The sequence below is a fragment of the Mercurialis annua genome, linkage group LG7 (assembly GCF_937616625.2).
Source record: "Mercurialis annua linkage group LG7, ddMerAnnu1.2, whole genome shotgun sequence".
Taxonomy (NCBI): Eukaryota; Viridiplantae; Streptophyta; class Magnoliopsida; order Malpighiales; family Euphorbiaceae; genus Mercurialis; species Mercurialis annua.
Genome location: NC_065576.1, coordinates 43,459,678 through 43,480,474, shown reverse-complemented (window position 1 = coordinate 43,480,474; position 20,797 = coordinate 43,459,678). Strand labels below are relative to the sequence as shown.

General features: G+C 29.8%; 2 protein-coding genes across 2 annotated transcripts; one reads left to right on the top strand and one right to left on the bottom strand.

Moving 5' to 3' along the window:
• Positions 1 to 4,061: 4,061 nt before the first annotated feature.
• On the top strand, positions 4,062 to 9,574 carry LOC126657417 (tyrosine-protein phosphatase DSP1). The gene is made up of 5 exons (XM_050352093.2): positions 4,062 to 4,592; positions 4,688 to 4,781; positions 8,624 to 8,681; positions 8,764 to 8,807; positions 8,906 to 9,574. The coding sequence occupies exons 1-5, from the start codon at positions 4,300 to 4,302 to the stop codon at positions 9,089 to 9,091; spliced, it is 675 nt and encodes a 224-aa protein (XP_050208050.1). The 5' UTR covers positions 4,062 to 4,299; the 3' UTR covers positions 9,092 to 9,574.
• A 5,992-nt stretch (positions 9,575 to 15,566) lies between these two features.
• On the bottom strand, positions 15,567 to 18,592 carry LOC126655994 (1-aminocyclopropane-1-carboxylate oxidase). The gene is made up of 4 exons (XM_050350425.2): positions 18,401 to 18,592; positions 18,093 to 18,319; positions 16,877 to 17,210; positions 15,567 to 16,116 (listed from the first exon to the last, which is right to left on the bottom strand). The coding sequence occupies exons 1-4, from the start codon at positions 18,500 to 18,502 to the stop codon at positions 15,835 to 15,837; spliced, it is 945 nt and encodes a 314-aa protein (XP_050206382.1). The 5' UTR covers positions 18,503 to 18,592; the 3' UTR covers positions 15,567 to 15,834.
• Between the last annotated feature and the right edge of the window lie 2,205 nt (positions 18,593 to 20,797).

The following is a 20,797-nucleotide window of genomic DNA, read 5'->3' as shown; positions in this document are numbered from 1 at the left end:
AAAATCAAGGTTGCGTCCTTTCGGAAAAATGAGATTATATATGCCATCATTGCAAGCTCCCTTGATCAGCAATGCTCCCGTAATCTGATCCTTAACAATAAAATGAGAATGAAAAAATTCAATAGAAACTTTGTTTTCTTTAGTGAATTGGTGCACAGATAACAAATTTCGTCGTGCTTCAGGAACATAAAGGACATTTGATAAAACAAATGGACGAGAATAACCAGTAATAGATGAAGAACCAATACGAGAAATAGGCAAACCTGTGCCGTTCGCTATTTGCACTTGATCAGTGCCTTCATATTCTGAATGAACGGATAGATTTTGCAGGTCTGACGTTAAATTGTGTGATGCCCCTGAATCAACTAACCAGGGAGTCTGATTATGAGAGACAAGTGGAGGTGAGGCAGCAACATGAGCACTTGGTGGGTAGCGTCGACACGTCCGAGCACCATGTCCGTTCATTCCACACAATTGACAGGTAATTGGTGGTCGCTGTCCATTAGATCTACTTGAACTGCGAGATTGTTGCCAACCAATTGAAGGTTGTTGATAATTGTTAGCCTGTTGTCCACGACCATGATTGCTAAATCGACCTTGATTACCACTGTTGCGAGCAGTTCCACGATGGGAAGAGTAATGACGCTGATTATTATTATTTTTGGAGGTGGTTACAACATTGGCAGTAGCAATGAGATTTGATGTAGTAGTTTCAAGACGCCGCAAATATGTCTCATGAGCAATCAGTAAATCATGAAGCTCTTCAAAGGAAAGAGCTTTCTCTCGTGCACGAATAGGAGCTGCGATTTCGCGAAAGGCCGCACCAAGGCCATTAAGCACATAAAGAGTGATATCATCAGCAGAGAGTGGCTTATCAATCATTGCCAACTCATCAGATTTTGCTTTCACAGATTGTAAGAAAGCTGAGACAGAAAGAGAACCGAGGACCATGTTCGAGAGATCATCCTTCAATTGCATGACTCTTGTGCGAGAGCGATTTGCAAACATTCTTGCCAATGTGTTCCAAGCTTCAGCAGAGGTGGATGCTGAAGAGATAAAAGGAACAAGATCTGGAGAAACAGATCCGAAAAGTGCCGAGATAATCAAGGCATCCTGGCGCTGCCAATGGAGGCACGCAACGGCGTCTTCCTTCGCCGGGCACATGATAGTGCTGTCAACATAACCAAATAGGCCATATCCAAACAGAAGATGCTGAACCTGAGATTTCCATGAAGGAAAATTTGAAGAGGTGAGTTGAAGAGGCAATTGTTGGTGTGCGTTAATCGGAATGAGGGACTCACTGTTAAGAGCATGATTTGGATGCTGAATTGTTGGAGTTGTGTTTGTGGATGTGGCAGAGGTATCACCGTGAAAAGCCATAGGATCGAGAAAAAGAAAGATGAACTCGTTTGAGATTTAGATGGCTCTGATACCATAAAGAAAGAGCAAAGCTTGATTTGTTATTTAGTATCATATACATTTATACAGAAACTACCTCTTCTAAGTAAGGTAAGCAATGAACTAATTACAACACAATAATCTAAGAAAGGTAAACATATATATGATTAGCTAGATCAATGCTAGGAAAATATTCTTCCTTGATTATTGGAAGACTAATCCTTGATTGGTCTATTAAAAACAATTTAAAATAAATAAAAACTCATAAAAAAATTCCATTCAATGAAAGGGACTTCATTGATTATCTCGATTATATAAATATATATAATAATTAAATTAATTAATAGACTGAAATTGAAATTTTATTTTATTTTAATTATAGTTAATAATTTAAGATATTCAATTAATTCAGTTTGATTTAATTAACGAGATAATACTAATAAAGCTCTTTTTCTAAAAACAACCACTGTAAAAGCTCTTTTTGTGAAAACAACAACTACCCCTAGTTTGGTCAAGACACGCATAAAGCTCGCGGCACGCAAAAGAAAATTACTGGACTTTTTTGCATTCTTTATTTTGTCTTCATTTATTTCATTTTAGTTTGAATAACTTAGTATTTCTTACCTATTTCCATCTTCCGCTTGTACAATATACACTCTAAAAAATAACAAAAATTTATTTTATCCTTCAAACTTGCTATTGAAATTTGAATAAAATCAAATTTACGGCTTTTCTTTAAATATTTTTGACTCGTTATTCCAAGCAAAAAATAATTAAAGCATTATAAATTAGAGGTAAAGAATAGAATAATAAAATTATTTAAAGCTGAAGAGATAAAACAAGTTAAGGGTGCGCGATCGGTTAAACCGAACTAAATCTTTTACCTTTTTCAATAACTGATTCGAACTGAAATGTTGGAAAAAAATAATTTTTCAAATCAAACCAAATCTGCTGATTCGGTCGATTTTTTTAGTTCGATTCACATCTAAAACTGACTGAAATTTTTGTATGCTCCAAACCAAACCGAACCAGCAAATCAAAATTATTCTACAATTTAAAATTGAAGTGAACCAAATTTTTGATTCTGTCCAATTTTTTCGATTTCAGTCAGTTTCCACACACCCCAAGCTAAATATATAGGTGTTAGCGAACCAAAATATCAATTTGAGGACAATTTCTCTTTCAGAGCTCTACAAATTCTAATCATCACATGCAACATTTTCTTAATGAAAAAAGTAATTATTATCCTCTCAAAAAAGAAAAAGAAAAAAGTAATTATATTTTTCTACTTTCCTATTTTTCCTTGAAATACAATAAAAATCTAATACAACATTAGATTAAAAGATAAATAGTTAAGATTGAATATGATGCGAACAAAGTATACAAATAATTTATTTTTTTAATGTTAAAATTATAATTTAAAATATAATAGTTAAATAATGTAAATATACTATATAGCTTTTTGATGATATAGATTGAAAAATTACCTTACCATATTGGATTGAATATTATGAATCTTAAATTAATAATCTTAATATTAGAAAACCAATAAAGTTTTAAGAATTTTTTGACAATAACTGTTACTATTATTTTAAAATTCATAAACATGACAAGCACTGTTTAAATATTATAAATGAATTTAATAATTAGTCATATAATTCCATAGTAGTGTAAAATCTCCATATCTTTTTATAGAATATAAAATAGAAGAAGTTAAAAGCTAAAGTAGTTATTTATAAAAATATTAAAATTCATAAAAATAATATATTTTTTGTTCATCTAGATTATAGACTGTACTTTATTAGCGAAATAATTAATTATTTTTTTATTTTCGTAAGTAGATCGAATCAAATAGCGTGTTATCTATTTCATGTCAAATCATCGGGTTCAATTTTCAAATTCTTTGAATTTACTGGAAAATAACTGTTTCTTCTATTAATGAGATTTGATGAATTCAAAAAAAAAAACAGACATGAATTTATATTTATATCATTAAAAATAAATAACTAAAATTTTAAATTAGTTTAGGAACTAAAGCTACCGTGCTACAATAGTATCGTTTTTTTCGGAAAATAATCGTTCAATATTATGAACTCAAAATCAGAAGCGATAACAATTATAACAGAAAAATGGTTAAACCATTTTCAACAACTTGACATGACATGAGACGGCCGTAATGTACTAATACATACTCATTCTGATTCACATGTCGTCTTACAAAACCATTTTTTTTTTTAAATTTTTTGAATATCTATAATTATCTTTTAAAACATAAATATATATATAATCAATAACTCATGGACACTATAGTACTTTTATCTCCATTTACTATAGAAGTATCTCTTAAAATTATACTCCCTCCGTCCCATTCTAATTAAACACTATTTTCTTTTTGGATGTCCCATTCTAATTGACACTTTTTATTTATAAAGTACTTTTCCCACTACTTTTCTCTTTATACCCTCTTCAATTAATGCATTTAGAAAGCATATTTTTAAAAAATTGTGATGCATTTAATGTAATATAAGGATATAAAAGTAATGTTACTAAAATTTCTTAAATAATGTGCAATCGAAATTTTCTCAATTAGAATAGGATAGAGGGAGTATAAAATTGCGAAAGTTGCAGAAAAAGATTAATTTACAAATAAATAAGTGAATATAATAAAGAAGATACCCAATTCGTTGCCGTTTGCAGCCCTCCAGAAAATCTCTATAAATACCTGCCGCTTCCACCACCACATAGCCACCCGCGCCACCACTTGACTATCTTTCCCTATTTTTCAACCGTTAAAAATAAAATAAGAACACACACAAATTAGAAGGTATCTAACAGAACATCCCTCGTGATTCCCCCAACAACCTTTTTTTTTTCTCCTCTCTCTACAAAAAATCTTTAGTCATGAAAGTAAACCAGCTGAGCACAACCGCCAATACCAAGAACTACTTCTATGACGACGATGATGAGGATGAGGAGGAGGAGGAGATTTGCAAAACAATTGAGGAAGTTGCCGTTCTTGACCACCACCACCACCACCGCGATCTCTGTCTTTCACCACCGCCTGTCGTCGGTGATGAACTCGGCTTTACGCCACCGTTAAACTTTTCTATGGTTGATAATGGCATCTTCAGGTCTGGCTTTCCTGACTCTGCTAACTTCTCGTTTCTCCAAACGCTTGAGCTTCAGTCTATCGTGTAAGTTCATACATTATATTTCTGTTATTTTTTCTTAATGATTGTTTTTTGTTTAGTGTTTTATTTTTTGAATTATCGTGTTAATGTTCGATCAGATATTTGTGTCCCGAACCTTATCCGGAGCTAAACATGGAGTTTCTTAAAGAGCACGGGATTAAGCTTTTCCAGTTCGGGATCGAAGGTCATAAGGTTCGTTTTTTAATTTTTGTTTCTGTTTTATATTTTATTAATGCTGATTTTATTACTAGTGCTATTTATTATTCAGAGATAAGAACAGTAGTAGTTCATTAATGGTAGCTTTATCGATTTGAGAGCTTTTGTTTTTGTTTTTGCTGCTAATATTCTTGTTTCTTTTTGTTAGTCTGATCAGTACTTTGTCCCTTTTTTGTCGACATGTATATAATTTTGAATAATTTTTTTATTTGATACATATATTGGGTAATAGTAATCTCTAAGAAAAAATCGAAGATGAAAGTTTATTGTGTAATGACAATTGAAAAAATTATTGGAATAATCGTAGAACCGTTTGGAGTTGGATGCACATGTGAGCTGTTTTTTGATGCTGGTGTTTAGACTTTGAAATGAATGGTAGCTTTTTGAGGATGAATTATTTATTTTTTCCTTAAAGATCATCGCATGCAACTCTTCTTTTGAATATTTAAGTGGTCTCAATTCACTCATCTATAAAATTTGCCTTTTGTGGATTAGGATCATCTTAAATTCTATTGAACATGAGATGAGAGGTCATGTTCATTTAATCTAAACCATTCATTAAAATGAACGGTGTAAATTCAAAGTATACAGACTAGACTAAGTATATAGACTAGACTAAATTGATCTGCACCGTTCATTTTTTTATGAATGGTGTAGATTAAGTGAACATGAACTTTGTATTGATTAGAATTTGAGAGGATCCGCCTTTTGTAGTTGAAAAATTGATTTTATGTATCCCTATTTTTGACTAAAATAATAAATTATCTCTAAAAATAATTTGTGACAAATATATATAACCCTCATTTTAAACCTATATATTTTCGGATGCATTAAGTCTTATTTTAAACACTTTAACCCTTTCTAAATTGAAATGAAAGATCACTTGTATAAAATAATTATATATGGAATTAAAATTAAATCAACTATAAAAATAAATTTCAAAAATTGGCCAAAAATGAGGGTTGGATATATATCACAAATTACAAAGTTGACGGATTGGATTGCCGCAATTTTTTAAGGATATTTTTATTATTTTGGTTAAAATATGGATACATAAAATACCTTTGCCTTTGTAGTTTCATATTATTTACCCTTTTCATCTGGTTTAATTCTTAATTTGAACTTTGAATAGCTCTTGTTCTTTTGTCTAGATCTATGTTAACTCTTATGATTTATCTCCTTGTTCTATATATGAATGTCCAACACTGATCAAGACCTATGTCTTATTTAATCCTTAACTAATTCTGTAAAAGGTGTATAGTATCGGCTGTGTTTTTCTGAACTAGATTATTGGCGTGTGTATCCAGTAGGAATTGAACCTACGAATTTGCCAATTATGAGTTGAATTTAATAAGAATATACCATTTGTGCATGTTTCAATGCACTTTTCTGAAGAGAAATGTATTTTCAAGATATCATTTGCACTTTATGTCAAAACATGTTAATTAAGTTGATGGTTTTATAGGCTCGCCAAGTTGCTAACTGCAAGTAATTTCATCTAACATGGCTTTCGATTCCCATAGTTGATACTTAACAGTTAACAGGTAGCTGGAAAATTTGAATGAATCTGAACTATCTATCTTTAAAAATCGTTTGTGTGGATTAGCACGAAATCATATTAAAAGAAAAACCAAAAAGCCTTTTTTGTACTTGTTGATTCATGATTTTTAAACAGGATGCCTTTTCTTTAGTTTTTTTACTCATGTCAGGATGTGCTAAATTATGCACAGTTGCCATGTTTAGTGAAGTATGTTTATGAAATGAATTGGTAGTAATGTGTTTTTTCATATGATGTGTAATCCACAATTTCATGCTGTGATTGAAGCCTTTTCTTTAGTTTTTTTCCTCATGTCAGCATGTGCTAAATTATGCACAGTTGCCATGTTTAGTGAAGTATGTTTATGAAATGTATGAGTAGTATAATGTGTTTTTTTCTTATGATGTGTAATCCACAATTTCATGCTGTGATTGGAGCTTTTTTGACCGGAAGTTCTTCTAAGGTTCTAGCTAGATCTATGAAGTGTATCTTTTTCTGATTATTCATACACATTTGATGCCATTTTTAAAGTGTTAGTTATGTATTTTCTCATTCTGCTAGCCTGCTTTGCAAGTCACTGCCTACTAGGTTTGTAGAGTTATATTTATAAAATTTGAGTTCTCGCCATAGTCTCATCATCTGCTTAGTGTAAAGTGTACCTGAGCAGGGCATCCATCTTTCTCATCTTGGGAAATTTTTCTAGGTCAACTCATTGTCCGGTCTGCTTTCTCTGTTCTACAACCCACCCATAAGGGGTATAGGGAATGATGGGCGGGGCACCTATCACTAGGGATTGCCCATAGACGGGTTTCCAGGTACTGATGATCTAGGCCATTCCTTTAAGCTGGGAATTGTGGATTGGTCATACAAGATCCTAGAAAAAAGGATTTAAGAACACTAGGGCTAGGAAGAGATTTGCGAAGCCTGTCTAGCATTGCCCTGTTTGAGGATCAGATCCTCGTGACCCCATGGCCGATTGTGGGTTAATCCACCCCAAGTTCAAAGCTAACCTGGAAGGAAATGAGAGGGAGTGATGTTGTGTTGGCTTTGCCAACTTCTTGGGCCGCGGGCGGAGAAAGAGCGGACGTGGGCACTCGAGTCAATTTAAGCCAAAATACCAGCAGATCGCTTTTTTTTTCATTCCCGAAGAAGTGTATATTTTACCCGAATCTTCTTCCCTAATGGTACGGAACAAGAGTCTCATTGGAGTAGATACACCAATTGCTTTAAATACAAGAAGTCGAGTGGAGAGAGAACTATTTAGTTCATATTCTCTCAATAAGATATTTTTATCTTGATTATTTCTCCTGATAATTTTTTGCATCCTTTGTTTTTCTTTTAATGTCCTTCCTGTAAATTTTAGGTTTACTCATTTGCCATTCATTCATGACATATGTCAAGGATGTTCCTTAGCATTAGAACTGTTTAATGTTATCTGGGAAGGCAGTTCTAGTTCTAGGTACTGTTTGCACTCCAACAATTTGCATGAATTGACTGATTAAGCAATCCTAGCATCCTCTAAGCTGCCAATAAAGATCTCTTATTCATCATAGACGCACGGCCTATTTAGCATTCGCAATTGTAAAAGCCGAGTTTTATTCTGGCTTTGCTCGTGCTTTCCATGATGGCACTAGTGCTTGCAGACCGGAAGATCTTGCATAATTGTTACAAAGTTGGTCATGGAAAAATGTAAGCTACATAGCAGAACTTTTGATTAAATAGGTGTAATAAAAATTTAAGCTTCTGGGAACGAGACACACAGATTATGCTTGAGAATATTATAGAAAGAGACATCTAGCGTCGGTGTAGAAAGCATAAGCTTTGATTTAGTGACAAATTATTAGTATTAAAGTTGATATGCTACTAAGTATTTTGAAGAGAGAGTTGGAAATGGAGAAATAGTAAGGCTTGGCTTATACAAAAGTTATCGGCATTAATATGAATATGCTAATGAGCTAATGAGTTCCATACCGCCATCCATGCCTATGAGGCTATGATTTCAGGTTTCTGTCTAGCAATTTGAATACAACCTGTGAATTCTCACCTCATTCAGCAGCCCCTTATCATTTTTGACAAGACTGTTTGCTATTATCTGCATATTTTGTTTCAAGTAATTATATATTACGGGTAGCTTTTGTATAGAGTCAAATTTTCTATTTTGTTTAGTTTTATTAGTAGTTAAAAATTTCGGTAGCGGAAGGTTTTAATAATTAGTTAGTGGTTTTTAGATCTTGAGAAAATATCCACTAGTTTAAACTGATATTCTTACTGTTTATAACAGGAGCCGTTTGTGAACATTCCAGAGGATATGATTCGTGAAGCACTCAAAGTCGTCCTAGGTAATACATATGCATTAGATTGTGCATGAGTTGTCGTTTTAAGATAGAATTTATGACTCATTAGCAAACATTCCCGATGCAGATGAAAGGAATCACCCAGTTTTGATACACTGTAAACGAGGGAAGGTATGTGCACTGTTCGTTTTCTCATGAATCGAATACCTAATATTTAGATTCACTACCTCCCAATTTACATGTGGGTATTTGCTTTTCTCTTTCTCCAGCACCGAACAGGTTGTGTCGTGGGCTGCTTGCGAAAACTACAAAGATGGTGCTTGTCATCTATCTTTGACGAGTACCAGCGATTTGCAGCAGCCAAGGCTAGGGTATCGGATCAAAGGTTCATGGAATTGTTTGACATTTCTAGCTTAAAACATATCCCAATGCCATTTTCATGTTCGAAGAGATAACGAATTAGTCGGATTAAATAGCTCCCGGGTTCCTTTGTTAGCGCGAGAAAATAAAATAGGTACGGCAAAAGGAATTTTCCCCCCTTGTTGAGAGTATAATAAGAAGCATACGTATCATGATGTACTACGTATGCAATATCTTAGTGTTGTAGATCGATCTTGATTTGTTCTTGAAATTTATAGTCTAGTTTTTTGAGCTGGTTTTACGTAAGATGAATCGCTAACCACTCTGGCCGATAAATACATGCCATAGGGCGTTGAAAGGCTTTTGTGTTACACTCAGTGATCTCTTGACTATCTGCTACTCAAAAATAGGAACAGAAAAACGCCAAAAAAGAAGACCGAGGTACGTATTATCTATTTCTATAGATAGGGGAATGGTTCAAATAGTTAACATGGGTTGATGATCAGCTTGTATTCAGTATTTGATAGTATAATAATATTCACTGCATAAGATATCATAGTGTGCTGGTGAATTATATATCTTGCTGTCTGGTTGTTTTTCTAGTGTTTGATGAAACATAGAGGGTTAAAAACATTGGAGACTGTTACCAATGAGCTTTAGCTCAAATTGTATAAGCGCTAAGTAGAAAATTGCTAGATCGTGGGTTCGATTCCTCCCACAAGCGCTCCCCAAATTATCAAAAAAAAAACATTGGAAATTGTTGAACTTCGGCTTAATTCTAACAACTGTTCTCGAAATTGAATTATTTCTATAAAATTACTGCTTGAATTATCTCGAAATTGAATTATTGCCTGGTACTTCAATAAAATCGACTAACAAAGTTGATGTGGAATATCTCTTGATTAACAAAAATGTTTACTTCACACCCGTATTGTAGTTTTGCATCTTTTTTTGGTCAGATGTTTTAAAGTACTGATCGGTGATCAGCAAATTAAAGTTTAATATTTAAAGAAATAAATCAATTTCTAGTATTCCTTTTGACATCAGGCGGAAGTTAAGTAATTTCTAATGATTTTATTTTTTACCCAAACATAGAGCTCAAATTCATCATGATCATTTTGGACCGTTCATTAGCAAGTTGAGTTGCGGTCAGAGCTACTGATATATCCATAAAGCCGCAAAAATTACCGATTAAATTTATCTCAAGTGTGTGCATTGTCAGAATATTATATTTATTTTCAAATTTCAGTGAAGAAACTCAGGAATGAGATGGCAAGAGGATTGATTTAAATTGCTTTCAGTTCAATAAATGTTCAAATTGGAAATAGGAGTACATATTAATTGATGAATCATGATGATGGTGAGATAAAATACTAATCCAATTCAGTAATCAAAATTAGCTAAACATAAATGATTTGCCTGATGAATAGTATAATGTTACTGCATTTTGTAAGAAATACAAGTATGTGTAAGCAATCTTAATTTACATTTTCTTTCACCAAGTTTGGAAGATTGATTTAAATTAAGGAAAAACAATATACAACTCAAATTAAATTAAATTAATAATTGAATTTGTAATAAAAGATTATGCATATCTTTTAAACCGATGGTAATCTCAATCAGTCTTTGTTCCAATATATAATTACAACTGATTGTTCTGCAAAGCCTACAAGTTGATTGATCTTAATGATTGTTATTCTGATGCTACTAAAGAAGCCTATAAATTCTTTGGAAAAACTTTTGAGTTTTGAGGTGGTTGGTGATTAGGATAGTGGAATTGTTTTTCATAAAAGCTTTTTTGGGTCCCTGCACTTGTCCTGTTTTTGATATTGGACCCTTTCACTTCTTTTTGCCAACATTTAAGCCTCATATTTTTAAATTTTGTAGACATTGGGCTCTTCCGTCATAAAAAATTATGACAATGTCATTTCAGACAAAAACAAAATAATAATTTAGAAATTTAATATCAACAAAAATAAAAGTACAGGGACTAAATTTTAATAAAATAAAAAAAACAACATAATTTTTTTTTTGATAATTGGGAAAGGGGAGCGCTTGTGGGAGGATTTGAACCCACGACCTTGGCATTTGCTGCCCAGCGCTTATACCATTTGAGCTAGACGCACGAACAGTGCGTAACCGTTCTCTCTATTTTCACAATAAAGGATCCGATGTTTATAAAATTAAAAAAAAGTTCGATACTGACAAATAAAAGTATAAAGATTTGATGTCATAAAGTAGACAAGCGCAGGGATCTAAAGATATATTTTGCCTTTCATAATTTATTGTATATATATATATTTGGGTTAATTACATATAAAATCACCACCTTTACACGAAATTGCAAAAATAACACGACCTTTAAAACGTGGCAATTCAGGGCACCACCTTTCATTTCTTTTCAAAAATAACACGGGCACATTTTTAGTGGCATTTTTGCTGACGTGGCGTGACACGTGGCACTCTCATTGGGTGTCCAAGTCAGCAAAATTTTATCAAGTTGTTTTTGAAAAAAAATGAAAGGTGATGCCCTGAATTGACACGTTTTAAAGGTCGTGTTATTTTTGAAAATTCGTGTAAAGGTGGTGATTTTATATGTAATTAACCCTATATATTTCATGAGAGATTCACTGATTTTGTTTATTTTACTTTTTTAGCGATTGTCTTTACTTTTTTTGGGTACACCAAAAGAAGAAGGAAATGTTTGAAGAATGTTTTGTTATCTACTTTATTACGAGATATTCTGCCTAAGATTATTTCTCCAATTAATAAACGTTTTCATCCCCAAAAAATGCTTTTATGATATGTTCGATTATAGATATTATTCTTCAAAAGTAAATTGAAGTTATCTTTAAAAGTTAAACAGAGGTTTAGAACTTTAGATCATTTATTCAAAAAGAAAATAAATTCTTCTGCAAAATCTACTTAGCAGAATTGCTTATGTCGATTTAAAATTCTATTAGTGCCGACTCGTTCTATAATTTTTTGGGTGATGCCAAATATTTTCATAATTAATTTGTATATGTGTCGTATTTTATATGTTAGATAGGACAATTTTATGCGTATGAATGTGTAATATTATGTTATGTCGGCTATAAACATGTCGTGGCATATTTAATAAATGTCGAAAAAATAAATAAAATTGATAAAATTTTAAAATCATGATACATTTAGCAAACGAGTTATAATTATGAATAAATAAATACATTTTATTTATATAATACTACCGTTAACAAATATTGGGTTTAATATGAACTTACATATTGCATAGTCACTTGTGTGGCTTAATAACCAAATCCAACATATAATATAATCTATTAGCTAGACAATAAGAATATTATCCTTCATTTGCTTTAATAATGAATTTCATAATGCAAACTTTGTTTTCATCATATAAAAAATGCAATCTTTTATACAGTTAGTCTAAGTTTTTGGGCTAGATCCTTCCTCTTATAATTATTTAAAAAAAGCTACTTTATGCTTAATTACTTAATAACCAGCCATGTTAAAATATTTTTACATTTATATCCTAACCTAAAAAAAGTTCATTTGTACCTTAGGTTAGATTTTTATATTTCACATCTACCCCAAAGAATTAAATTGACTTCTTTTTATTTGAAAAAAAAGTTTAAAATAATTTTTTATTTTTAACCTATAATTCTAATTAAACTAATGTTGTTAATAGTACAAAAACACTCTCTTCTTTAATTTTTTTTTAAAATGAATAATAAAATTTTACAAACTTTTATTTATTTTTAAAAATTAAATTTTTTATAAAAAATTAAAAACGGAGTCCGACCGGAGAAGGAGCAGCTGCTCCTTCAAATTTGGAGAAAGAAGAGCTTTCTTCTCCAAATTTTGGAGAACTGTTCGAGAGGGAATTCTTTTTATTTTTTTTATTAATTTTAAGAAATTAATTAATAATTATAATTTATTTGAATATTTTTAAAGTTATTTTTTTATATTTTTTCAAAATAAAAGTATATAATGCAACCCTTCTATTATTTGTTTTTAATGATTTTATTCTTAAATTAATTAAATTGTCAATGTATCCTTTTTCGGGATAGAAGTGAAACATAAAAATCCAAATTATGATACAAATGAATTTTTCCTATATTAGGATATAAATATAAAAACAAATTAATGTGGATCATTTTTAAGTAATTAGACCCTTATTTTAGTAAGATGGTAGGTTTATTTACAAAAAAGAAAATTAAATTAATTTGTGATTATAAATATCAAAATCTTGAAAGCAACAATATTTGATTATTTTTATAATTTATTGAGATGCATAGTAATGGATAGAAATAGGGTAAGGTTGTGTGGGCATTGTTAGTTGATGAGGAAAGAGATAGAGATGATGGGCTGTCTCTTCAATTGGCTGCAACAATTTAGGGATGCATGTGCTCGTTAATTGCCATATGCCACACCACCCATTTCATAATTAATTCCTATTCCCCTAACAAAATAAATTAATTCCTATCCAAATTTTATTGCCTCTAACTTTAACATCATTTCAAAATGATTATCCTAGTAATTAACTTTTGGAATACTCATGAATAAGGCTTAAGTGACCTACTTTAAATAAATGTGTTCTAATTAAATTTTAATTAACTCTTATTAATTTTAATTAATCTAATTAATCTAGGATCACTAGTGAAATCGTCACCGTCAGTTCAAGATCGACAAATTCAAGAAAAGCAAACGACATATTCAACAAAAATGGACGATTATTGCTAGTGGATAGTCGCAGGTGGAGTCAAATCGAGAAAAGTGATAGCGAAGATTGGTTGTAGATAGAGGTGAAGGGTTGGATCAACAAAAAAATAGTTGCAGCGACTTGAAACGCCGACAAAGTATGTTTCAAATAGCAGCAACAACAGCAATGATGGTAGCTTGTTGTTGCGATGTAAGACTAAGTGATAAAAGGAAGTGTTGCGACGGCAAGGGAAGAAAAAGACGGGAAAATGAGAAAAAGGGGAGAAGAACAAAAATGACCTTAATTTAAAAAAAATTGATATGATATTGATCACTTAAAACTATAAGATCTATGTTTAAAATTTTAAAACCACTAAATGGCCCTTTCTAAAATGAAATAAATATAATTTTTTTAAGACTTTTTGCCTTTTTGAAATGGTGGGTGTGTTTGACGCATAGGATGCAACTAGAAAAGAGGGATTTGATACGATTTGCAGTAGCTTATTTTTTATAGAAATAATTTTTTAATATCTCGTGCTAATTTGAGAGGGTGATTGATCCTTTAATTTAGAAATACCTATAGAATTTTTTAGTATTCGCATATTATAAAAATATTTCCAATGATATTTTTTATAGTAAAAGTATATTTTATTAAATAAAGAATATTTTATTTTTAAAAAATAATTCTTTTAATTTTATTCCAATGGATCTCTAAATTAGAACACTTTATTTTACTTTTTTATAAATAATTATTTGTTAAATAATTATTTTATTTATTTTGAGTTACTTTTTTATTTTAATAAATAAAAAATATATTTTATTTAATTTAAGAAGATAAATATAATCAGTGAAATATGGAACATAAAATGAAAATTAACTCTTCATATGTAAACTGACACTATTTTTTCAAATTGTGGAAACAATGCTTATGTTGTGAGAATACTAAAAAGAAGAACAATGTACTAATAACTTTTTTTTTCTCTTTAAAAACATAACTTTTCAATTCTCTCCTGAAAAATTCAAATTTAGAATGGTCGGAAAACCACCTTCTTCACCCTTTATACACATACTCAAATACTTTAAATTAGTAGTTCTTAAATAAAAACTGCATTAATAGAGGTTCTTGTTCTTTGTTATTTGAATGCTTGATAAAAATCGTTAGCTTGGTTTAAGTTTTTTTTGATTTACATGTAAAAAATACTTGATTCAATCAAGTTTTTTTTTGTTTGGCTTGTATGTCAATTCTTTTTATTTGGTCAAGATTCTAATTTTCTTTAAATTTCTTTTGGTGTTTGTAATGTTTGGGATAGTGTTTACTATTTTTAGTTGATTCGAGGTTAGATTTATCTTTCGTAATTTTATTGAAGATGTTTTAAAAAGTATGAAGTTTTAACAGATCGAGTGATTTTACAGACTAATCGAAAGCAATTAGAATTAAAACTCTCATACTAACGGAACTTTGTGAATTCTTCTGGGATACGATGACACTTTCACTAAAATTACTGACATGATTTTTTGCATTTTGACTATATTTTTTAATTTTTTATTGATTCATAATTGTTTAATAGATTTGAATTTTTTTGGAAGTTTCACTAATTTTTATTTACTAGATTAAAGTTTGTAAGGTTTATAACGTTTCTCTAACCGATTCTATTTTTGGAAAAAAAGGGAGAAGGGGAATTTTTTAGGGAGTGTATATATTTAAAAGTTTAATATACTATTTAAGTTAAGTTTTAGATGGTTTTCAGTTTCTTTTGGGTGCTTACTCACTTTAAAGACAAAAGGAGCCACTTGGAAAGATTTCTTGCGAAGCAAGTTTAGTGATGTTGAAAATAAAGCTTCTATTATATCTATTAGAAAGTAGACCAAAACTTAATATTGAAAAATAAATGTCTATTAAATATAGCAAATTTGATCATATTTTCTACATAACAAATTCATAGCCACCAGTCCACTACAACAAAATATTGACTTCATAAGAAGCAACCACATGTCTTTTTTTTTTTAATAACTCAAGACACAAATGTATAATATCACTCTAATTAAATAATTATGATAATTATAATAATAACAATAATTATAATAATAACACAATCCAGATTACATTAATCCACCAAAAATATAAAAATAAACTATATAATTAAGCAGTTGCAATTGGGCCCAAATTGAGATTACTTTCAACAGCTTTCATAGCTTCAAATCTTGGCTCCTTGGCTTGGAATTTAAGGCCAGAGTAGAGCTTCATGTAGTCCTCAAAAACAAATTTAGGGTAAATTTGGTTCTTCTCTTCAACCAGGGCTGGGGCTGGGTAGATAACTGCATCACTTCCAGGGTTGTAAAATGAAGCTATGGACATTCTTGCTCCATTTGTTTGAGCAATTACTCTATGCTCCACACTCTTGTACTTTCCATTTGTAATCACCTTTTCATACAAACATATAATTTCATTAGTAATTATGATGGATAGGGGTGTGCGTTCGATTTAAATCAAACCATATTGAAACGTCTTTCTTAAATTGAATTGAATTAGGAATTTGAAAAAAATTAACATATTCGTTTTGATTTTTTGGTTCGATTTGTACTCAAAATGAACTGATGTTTTTTCCCTAAAAACAAACTAAGCCACAGAAACTTACGTTTTATTTTTTTTTAAATTGAATCAAAATGAATTTATAGGTTCGGTCCGGTTTTTATATATTTCTAGTGATAAATTCTTGTCATGGACGTAATTAATCAGAAATCTGCGACAAAATTATAAAGAAATTACGACACATTATAAAATTCATGAATGATAAAATATTATTTTAAAATTGAATTGTGACTAAAACTACCTTTACAATATAGTAGCATGATTTGACTAATAGCTGAGTTTAGAAGACTATTCTTATCAAGCAAATTTCTCATTTAAGAAGATTTCCATGTGACAAATAGAAAATAGAGAAAGTTATATAAATGACTTAATTAATTAATATTTTTTAAAAGTACTTTTCAACTTTTACGCTCGATAATTTCTATTTAGATTTAAAACTTTTTACTGTATACGCTATATATTTAAAATGTATCAGCAATGTATATTTAAAATATACGATATTAAGTTATTTTTTTGCAAATAGTTTTGTCTTTTTCTCTAAAAAAACAACTATAGAACTAGATGAAAAAGGAAAAAAGGGTAATAATAGTACCTCAAGTTGGTCACCAAGGTTAATAACAATGGAATGACGCATAGGTGGCACATCAATCCACTCTCCATCTTTAAGAAGCTGAAGCCCACCGACATTCGGATCCTGAAACAGCAAAATTATGCCACCCGCATCTGTGTGGGCCCTCAGCCCCTTTATTAGGTCTGGCTTGGGACATGGTGGATAATTGCTCACTTTGGTCCCGAAAGTTGGACCCCTTGACCCATAAAATGCTTTTTTTAAGTATCCTTTCTCCAGCCCAAGGTTCTCACATAACATGTCTAGTAGCTCTTCGGCTAGCTTCTCCAATTTTGCTGCAAATTCCTTCATTGTTTTCCTGCAAAAGTTTGCTTGATTCTCAATTTAAGGACTAATTGACCGAGATTCAGAAGCTACAAGGATGTAAATGTAATTTTTTAAAACTCGAGGACCTTGTGGAAAATTATATTAATTGGTATTCCTTTTCATGTTAGTTATATAATTAAGAATCACACCTCACATGTTCTCAAGGGGGAAGGCAATCATGGAGCTAATCATAGAGTATTATTTTACTAGTGGAATTAAAAAAAAGGAAGAAAATAAAAAAAACGAAATAGTTCAAAAAAATAACGAACAAAGAGTCATCGTAGTTTTAGAGGTTTCCAACTTGTATTTCAGTTTAATTAACTCTCACTTGACAATTTTAATTAATTAAAAATACTAATATATTTAAGTTAGATCATCATAGTCCGTTAACTGTTTATTTTGTAAAGTTATAACGTTAATTGTTATAAAATTTGAAAATATTTATTCATAATAAATTAAAATTATTAAATGTAAATTTACTGATACTAAAAAAAATTAGAGTAAGAATTAGTTAAAACATAATTGAAAACAACTTAAGAAAATATGAAAATCTTTTTTCTTTAATTATAATTGTTATTTTATTATTAGAAATATAAATATCTATTTTTTTTTTCACAAAGAAAAGAAGTAAACTCTGAAAATACTGACTCATTTGCCCACTTCAAATTAATCTTAGTAGATATTTATAATTAAATTAAAAAACAATAACGATCCATGAAGACCATGAGCCATTTCTAAACAATAAAATAAAAGTGGTCCAAAATAATAGCACATGAAGGTGCCAAACTTGCAGGAAAATTTGAAGCCATAAAGTTAGGTTTTGGTCTGATCTGGTCTGGTCTGGTCTGGTTTCGGTTAGGTTGGGTTGCTTTACCTGTACTCATCCTCAAGATCAGGAATTTCAGCAATGTTTGACTCAGGAAGATGACGCAGATGAAAAGTACTCTCCCAATCCAAATCTTTGATCTCCGTCTCCACTGCTTCAAGCCCTTTGCTCGCCACCATTTCTTTAAATCTCTCCTCCATACATTTTCTGTAGTGACTCTTCGTCAGATTCTCCACTTTGTCCAAAAACTCCGGTTCGATTCCGTGGTTCAGAACCTAAAACAATTTAAAAAACTTAAAAGAAACTTTAAAAAAAAAATGAGAGTTTAGTTTGATGATTATTTATAAGTTTTTTACCTCAAAGAAACCCCAATTCTCACAGGCGTCTTTGATCTTAGCCAAGGTGGCAGCTCTCTCGTCGCCGTTGATTTTGTCTAAGCTGATGATCGGAAACTCCATAGCTCTCTCTGCAAATTTAATGGTTTTTTGAAGGGAAAAAATAATTTTTTTTTCTTGTGTTTTGGTTTCTCTCTCTGATTTTAGTGCTTGTTGAAAGAAAGTGAGTGGGTTTATATAGGGGTGTGAAGCTAGAGTGATGACAAATAATTGTAATTTTTGGAGATGTTTTTGTGGGTCCAAAATTTAAATTTAATTAGTAGTAAAATTATAATTGTCAAAACTCAATTGCAACTAGACTTCCATTACTTGCTTATAACACTTATTTTTAGTAGGAAAACTGTCCTTTCTCTCTCTACCCTTTCTCATTTCCTTAAACAAAGTATATAATTTAATAAACACAATTTTATGTTTTTCTAATTATATTTTTGAAATAATAACTATCATCTCCTTGAAATTAGATCAAATTCATTAATTATTTTGCATTATTAAAAAAATCATTTGGATAGTCTAATTAATATTCATTTTAAGTTTTTATAAAAGTATAAGTAAATTTTGTTGAGTTAACTGGTAACTAAAAAAAAAGTTTAGAATTCAGTTAATGATATAATATAATTAACGACAATGACTAATATTATGACAAATCACATGGACTTTGATAAAAATATACTAACTTGAAATAAGACATAGGAATATAAATAATTAAATTCTGTAAAAACCTTAATTGGTACTAAGATATCTTTTGCATTAGTATTAAATTAATTGAGTATTTATACAATGATATTATACACTATATCCGTCCCCAATATATATTAGGACGGATATTAATATTAAATTTTTTAATTTTTTTAATAATTTATAAAAATATATTTTATATACCTCTATTTACATAGTAATAACTTTATAATATTTTCAGTGTTATGAGTAGTTATATGATAATTTAATCATTAAAATTATAATTGAATGGTCTATATTCATAAAGGTAATATGATTTCCTAGATACTACTCTTAAATTTCATAATTCAGATTGTATTGAAGAAGAAAAAAATCGCCTAATTCAATGCAATTTAATTAATATTAAAATTAAAATTAAATTCAAAACTATAAAGGTTTTAAATTTAAAATGTAGGCGTAATTTGAGAAATACAAAATGAACAAACAAAAGAAAGAAAAAAGAAGATTGACTTGAAGTGGACCAATTAAACATATGTTCGGCCTAACCCAATTTTATAGTCGCTTTGTTGAGCCATCGCTCAACTTGTATGTAGTGGAAACTGGACCCACTTTTGGTGGCTATTCCTTTTTTTTTTTTAACTTACTAATTAACTAATTAACGTGGCTATATTATCTTCCATGCATGCATCATTTTTTTGAAATTCTTTTTTTATTTTTGAGAAAACTAAAATTTGATGCTTTCAACTTGTTTTTTTAATATGTTTTGTGTTTCTACAATACAATAAAATTGGAGAAAAGGAGGTGAAAATAATAGTGGTAGGGTTTGAAATTTTTTTATTTATATTTCAGCATCATATCAAATATGTTAGATATGAATTATATCTAAAAGTCAGTAATTAAATTTAAAGAATAAAAGAATTAAATATATAGTAGCGGGGACCGAATTCCATTAATGTAAATAAATATTATACAAGCATCTTCAATAAAAATTAACTTTTTTTATAAAATTTAAATATTTTATAAATAAAAATAAAAGTTTAGTCTAAAACTAATAAACTATTTAATTTATATTATAAATATTAAACAAATTTAATTTTTCATCAAAATAAAAGAAATCATTTTGTAAAATAAGTTAATAATAAATTATTTAAAAAATTAAATATCATTTAATAAACATGAAATAAGTATGGAGAATCAAATCAGTTTTTTATTTTAAATTTATTTAATAAAAAATTATGAAATTTTTAATTAATTTGTAAATAAAGTTTTAACTTTTTTTACTAATTATAGTAGATGTGATATAATATTTAAAATAATGAACATATTCGATTAGAACATTTCTAATAAATTGTTTAAAAATGTTTTAATTCTTTAATATAAAAAGATTAAGGGTATTCATCAAAAAACAAATTGAGGGTAAATAAAGATCCAACAAACTTTTTGGTTTATAGATTTAGTTCGAAAATGAATTTGACTCTTCATCTTAATTTCAAACTTCAAAATAAATTTAAAAGTTTTTTCTCAACGATATAATTTTTGTTTATTTTAAAACATGACTATTATTAAGAATACAAATTATAAAGAAAGAAAATAAATCAATTTTATTTGCATATATGGATGAAAAAGCATATTTTAATCTTTTCACATATGAAGGACTTTTTGGACCTATTAGTATACTAAATG

Coding starts and splice junctions, on each gene's coding strand:
- LOC126655994 (XM_050350425.2), bottom strand. CDS start 18,502: ATGGAGTTTCCGATCATCAGCTTAGACAAAATCAACGGCGACGAGAGA. Junction 17,211..18,092: donor GATCTTGAGGATGAGTACAG/GTAAAGCAACCC, acceptor AAACTTTTGCAG/GAAAACAATGAAGGAATTTG. Junction 16,117..16,876: donor ACCTTGGTGACCAACTTGAG/GTACTATTATTA, acceptor TTGTATGAAAAG/GTGATTACAAATGGAAAGTA.
- LOC126657417 (XM_050352093.2), top strand. CDS start 4,300: ATGAAAGTAAACCAGCTGAGCACAACCGCCAATACCAAGAACTACTTC. Junction 4,782..8,623: donor TCGGGATCGAAGGTCATAAG/GTTCGTTTTTTA, acceptor TGTTTATAACAG/GAGCCGTTTGTGAACATTCC. Junction 8,682..8,763: donor AGCACTCAAAGTCGTCCTAG/GTAATACATATG, acceptor TTCCCGATGCAG/ATGAAAGGAATCACCCAGTT.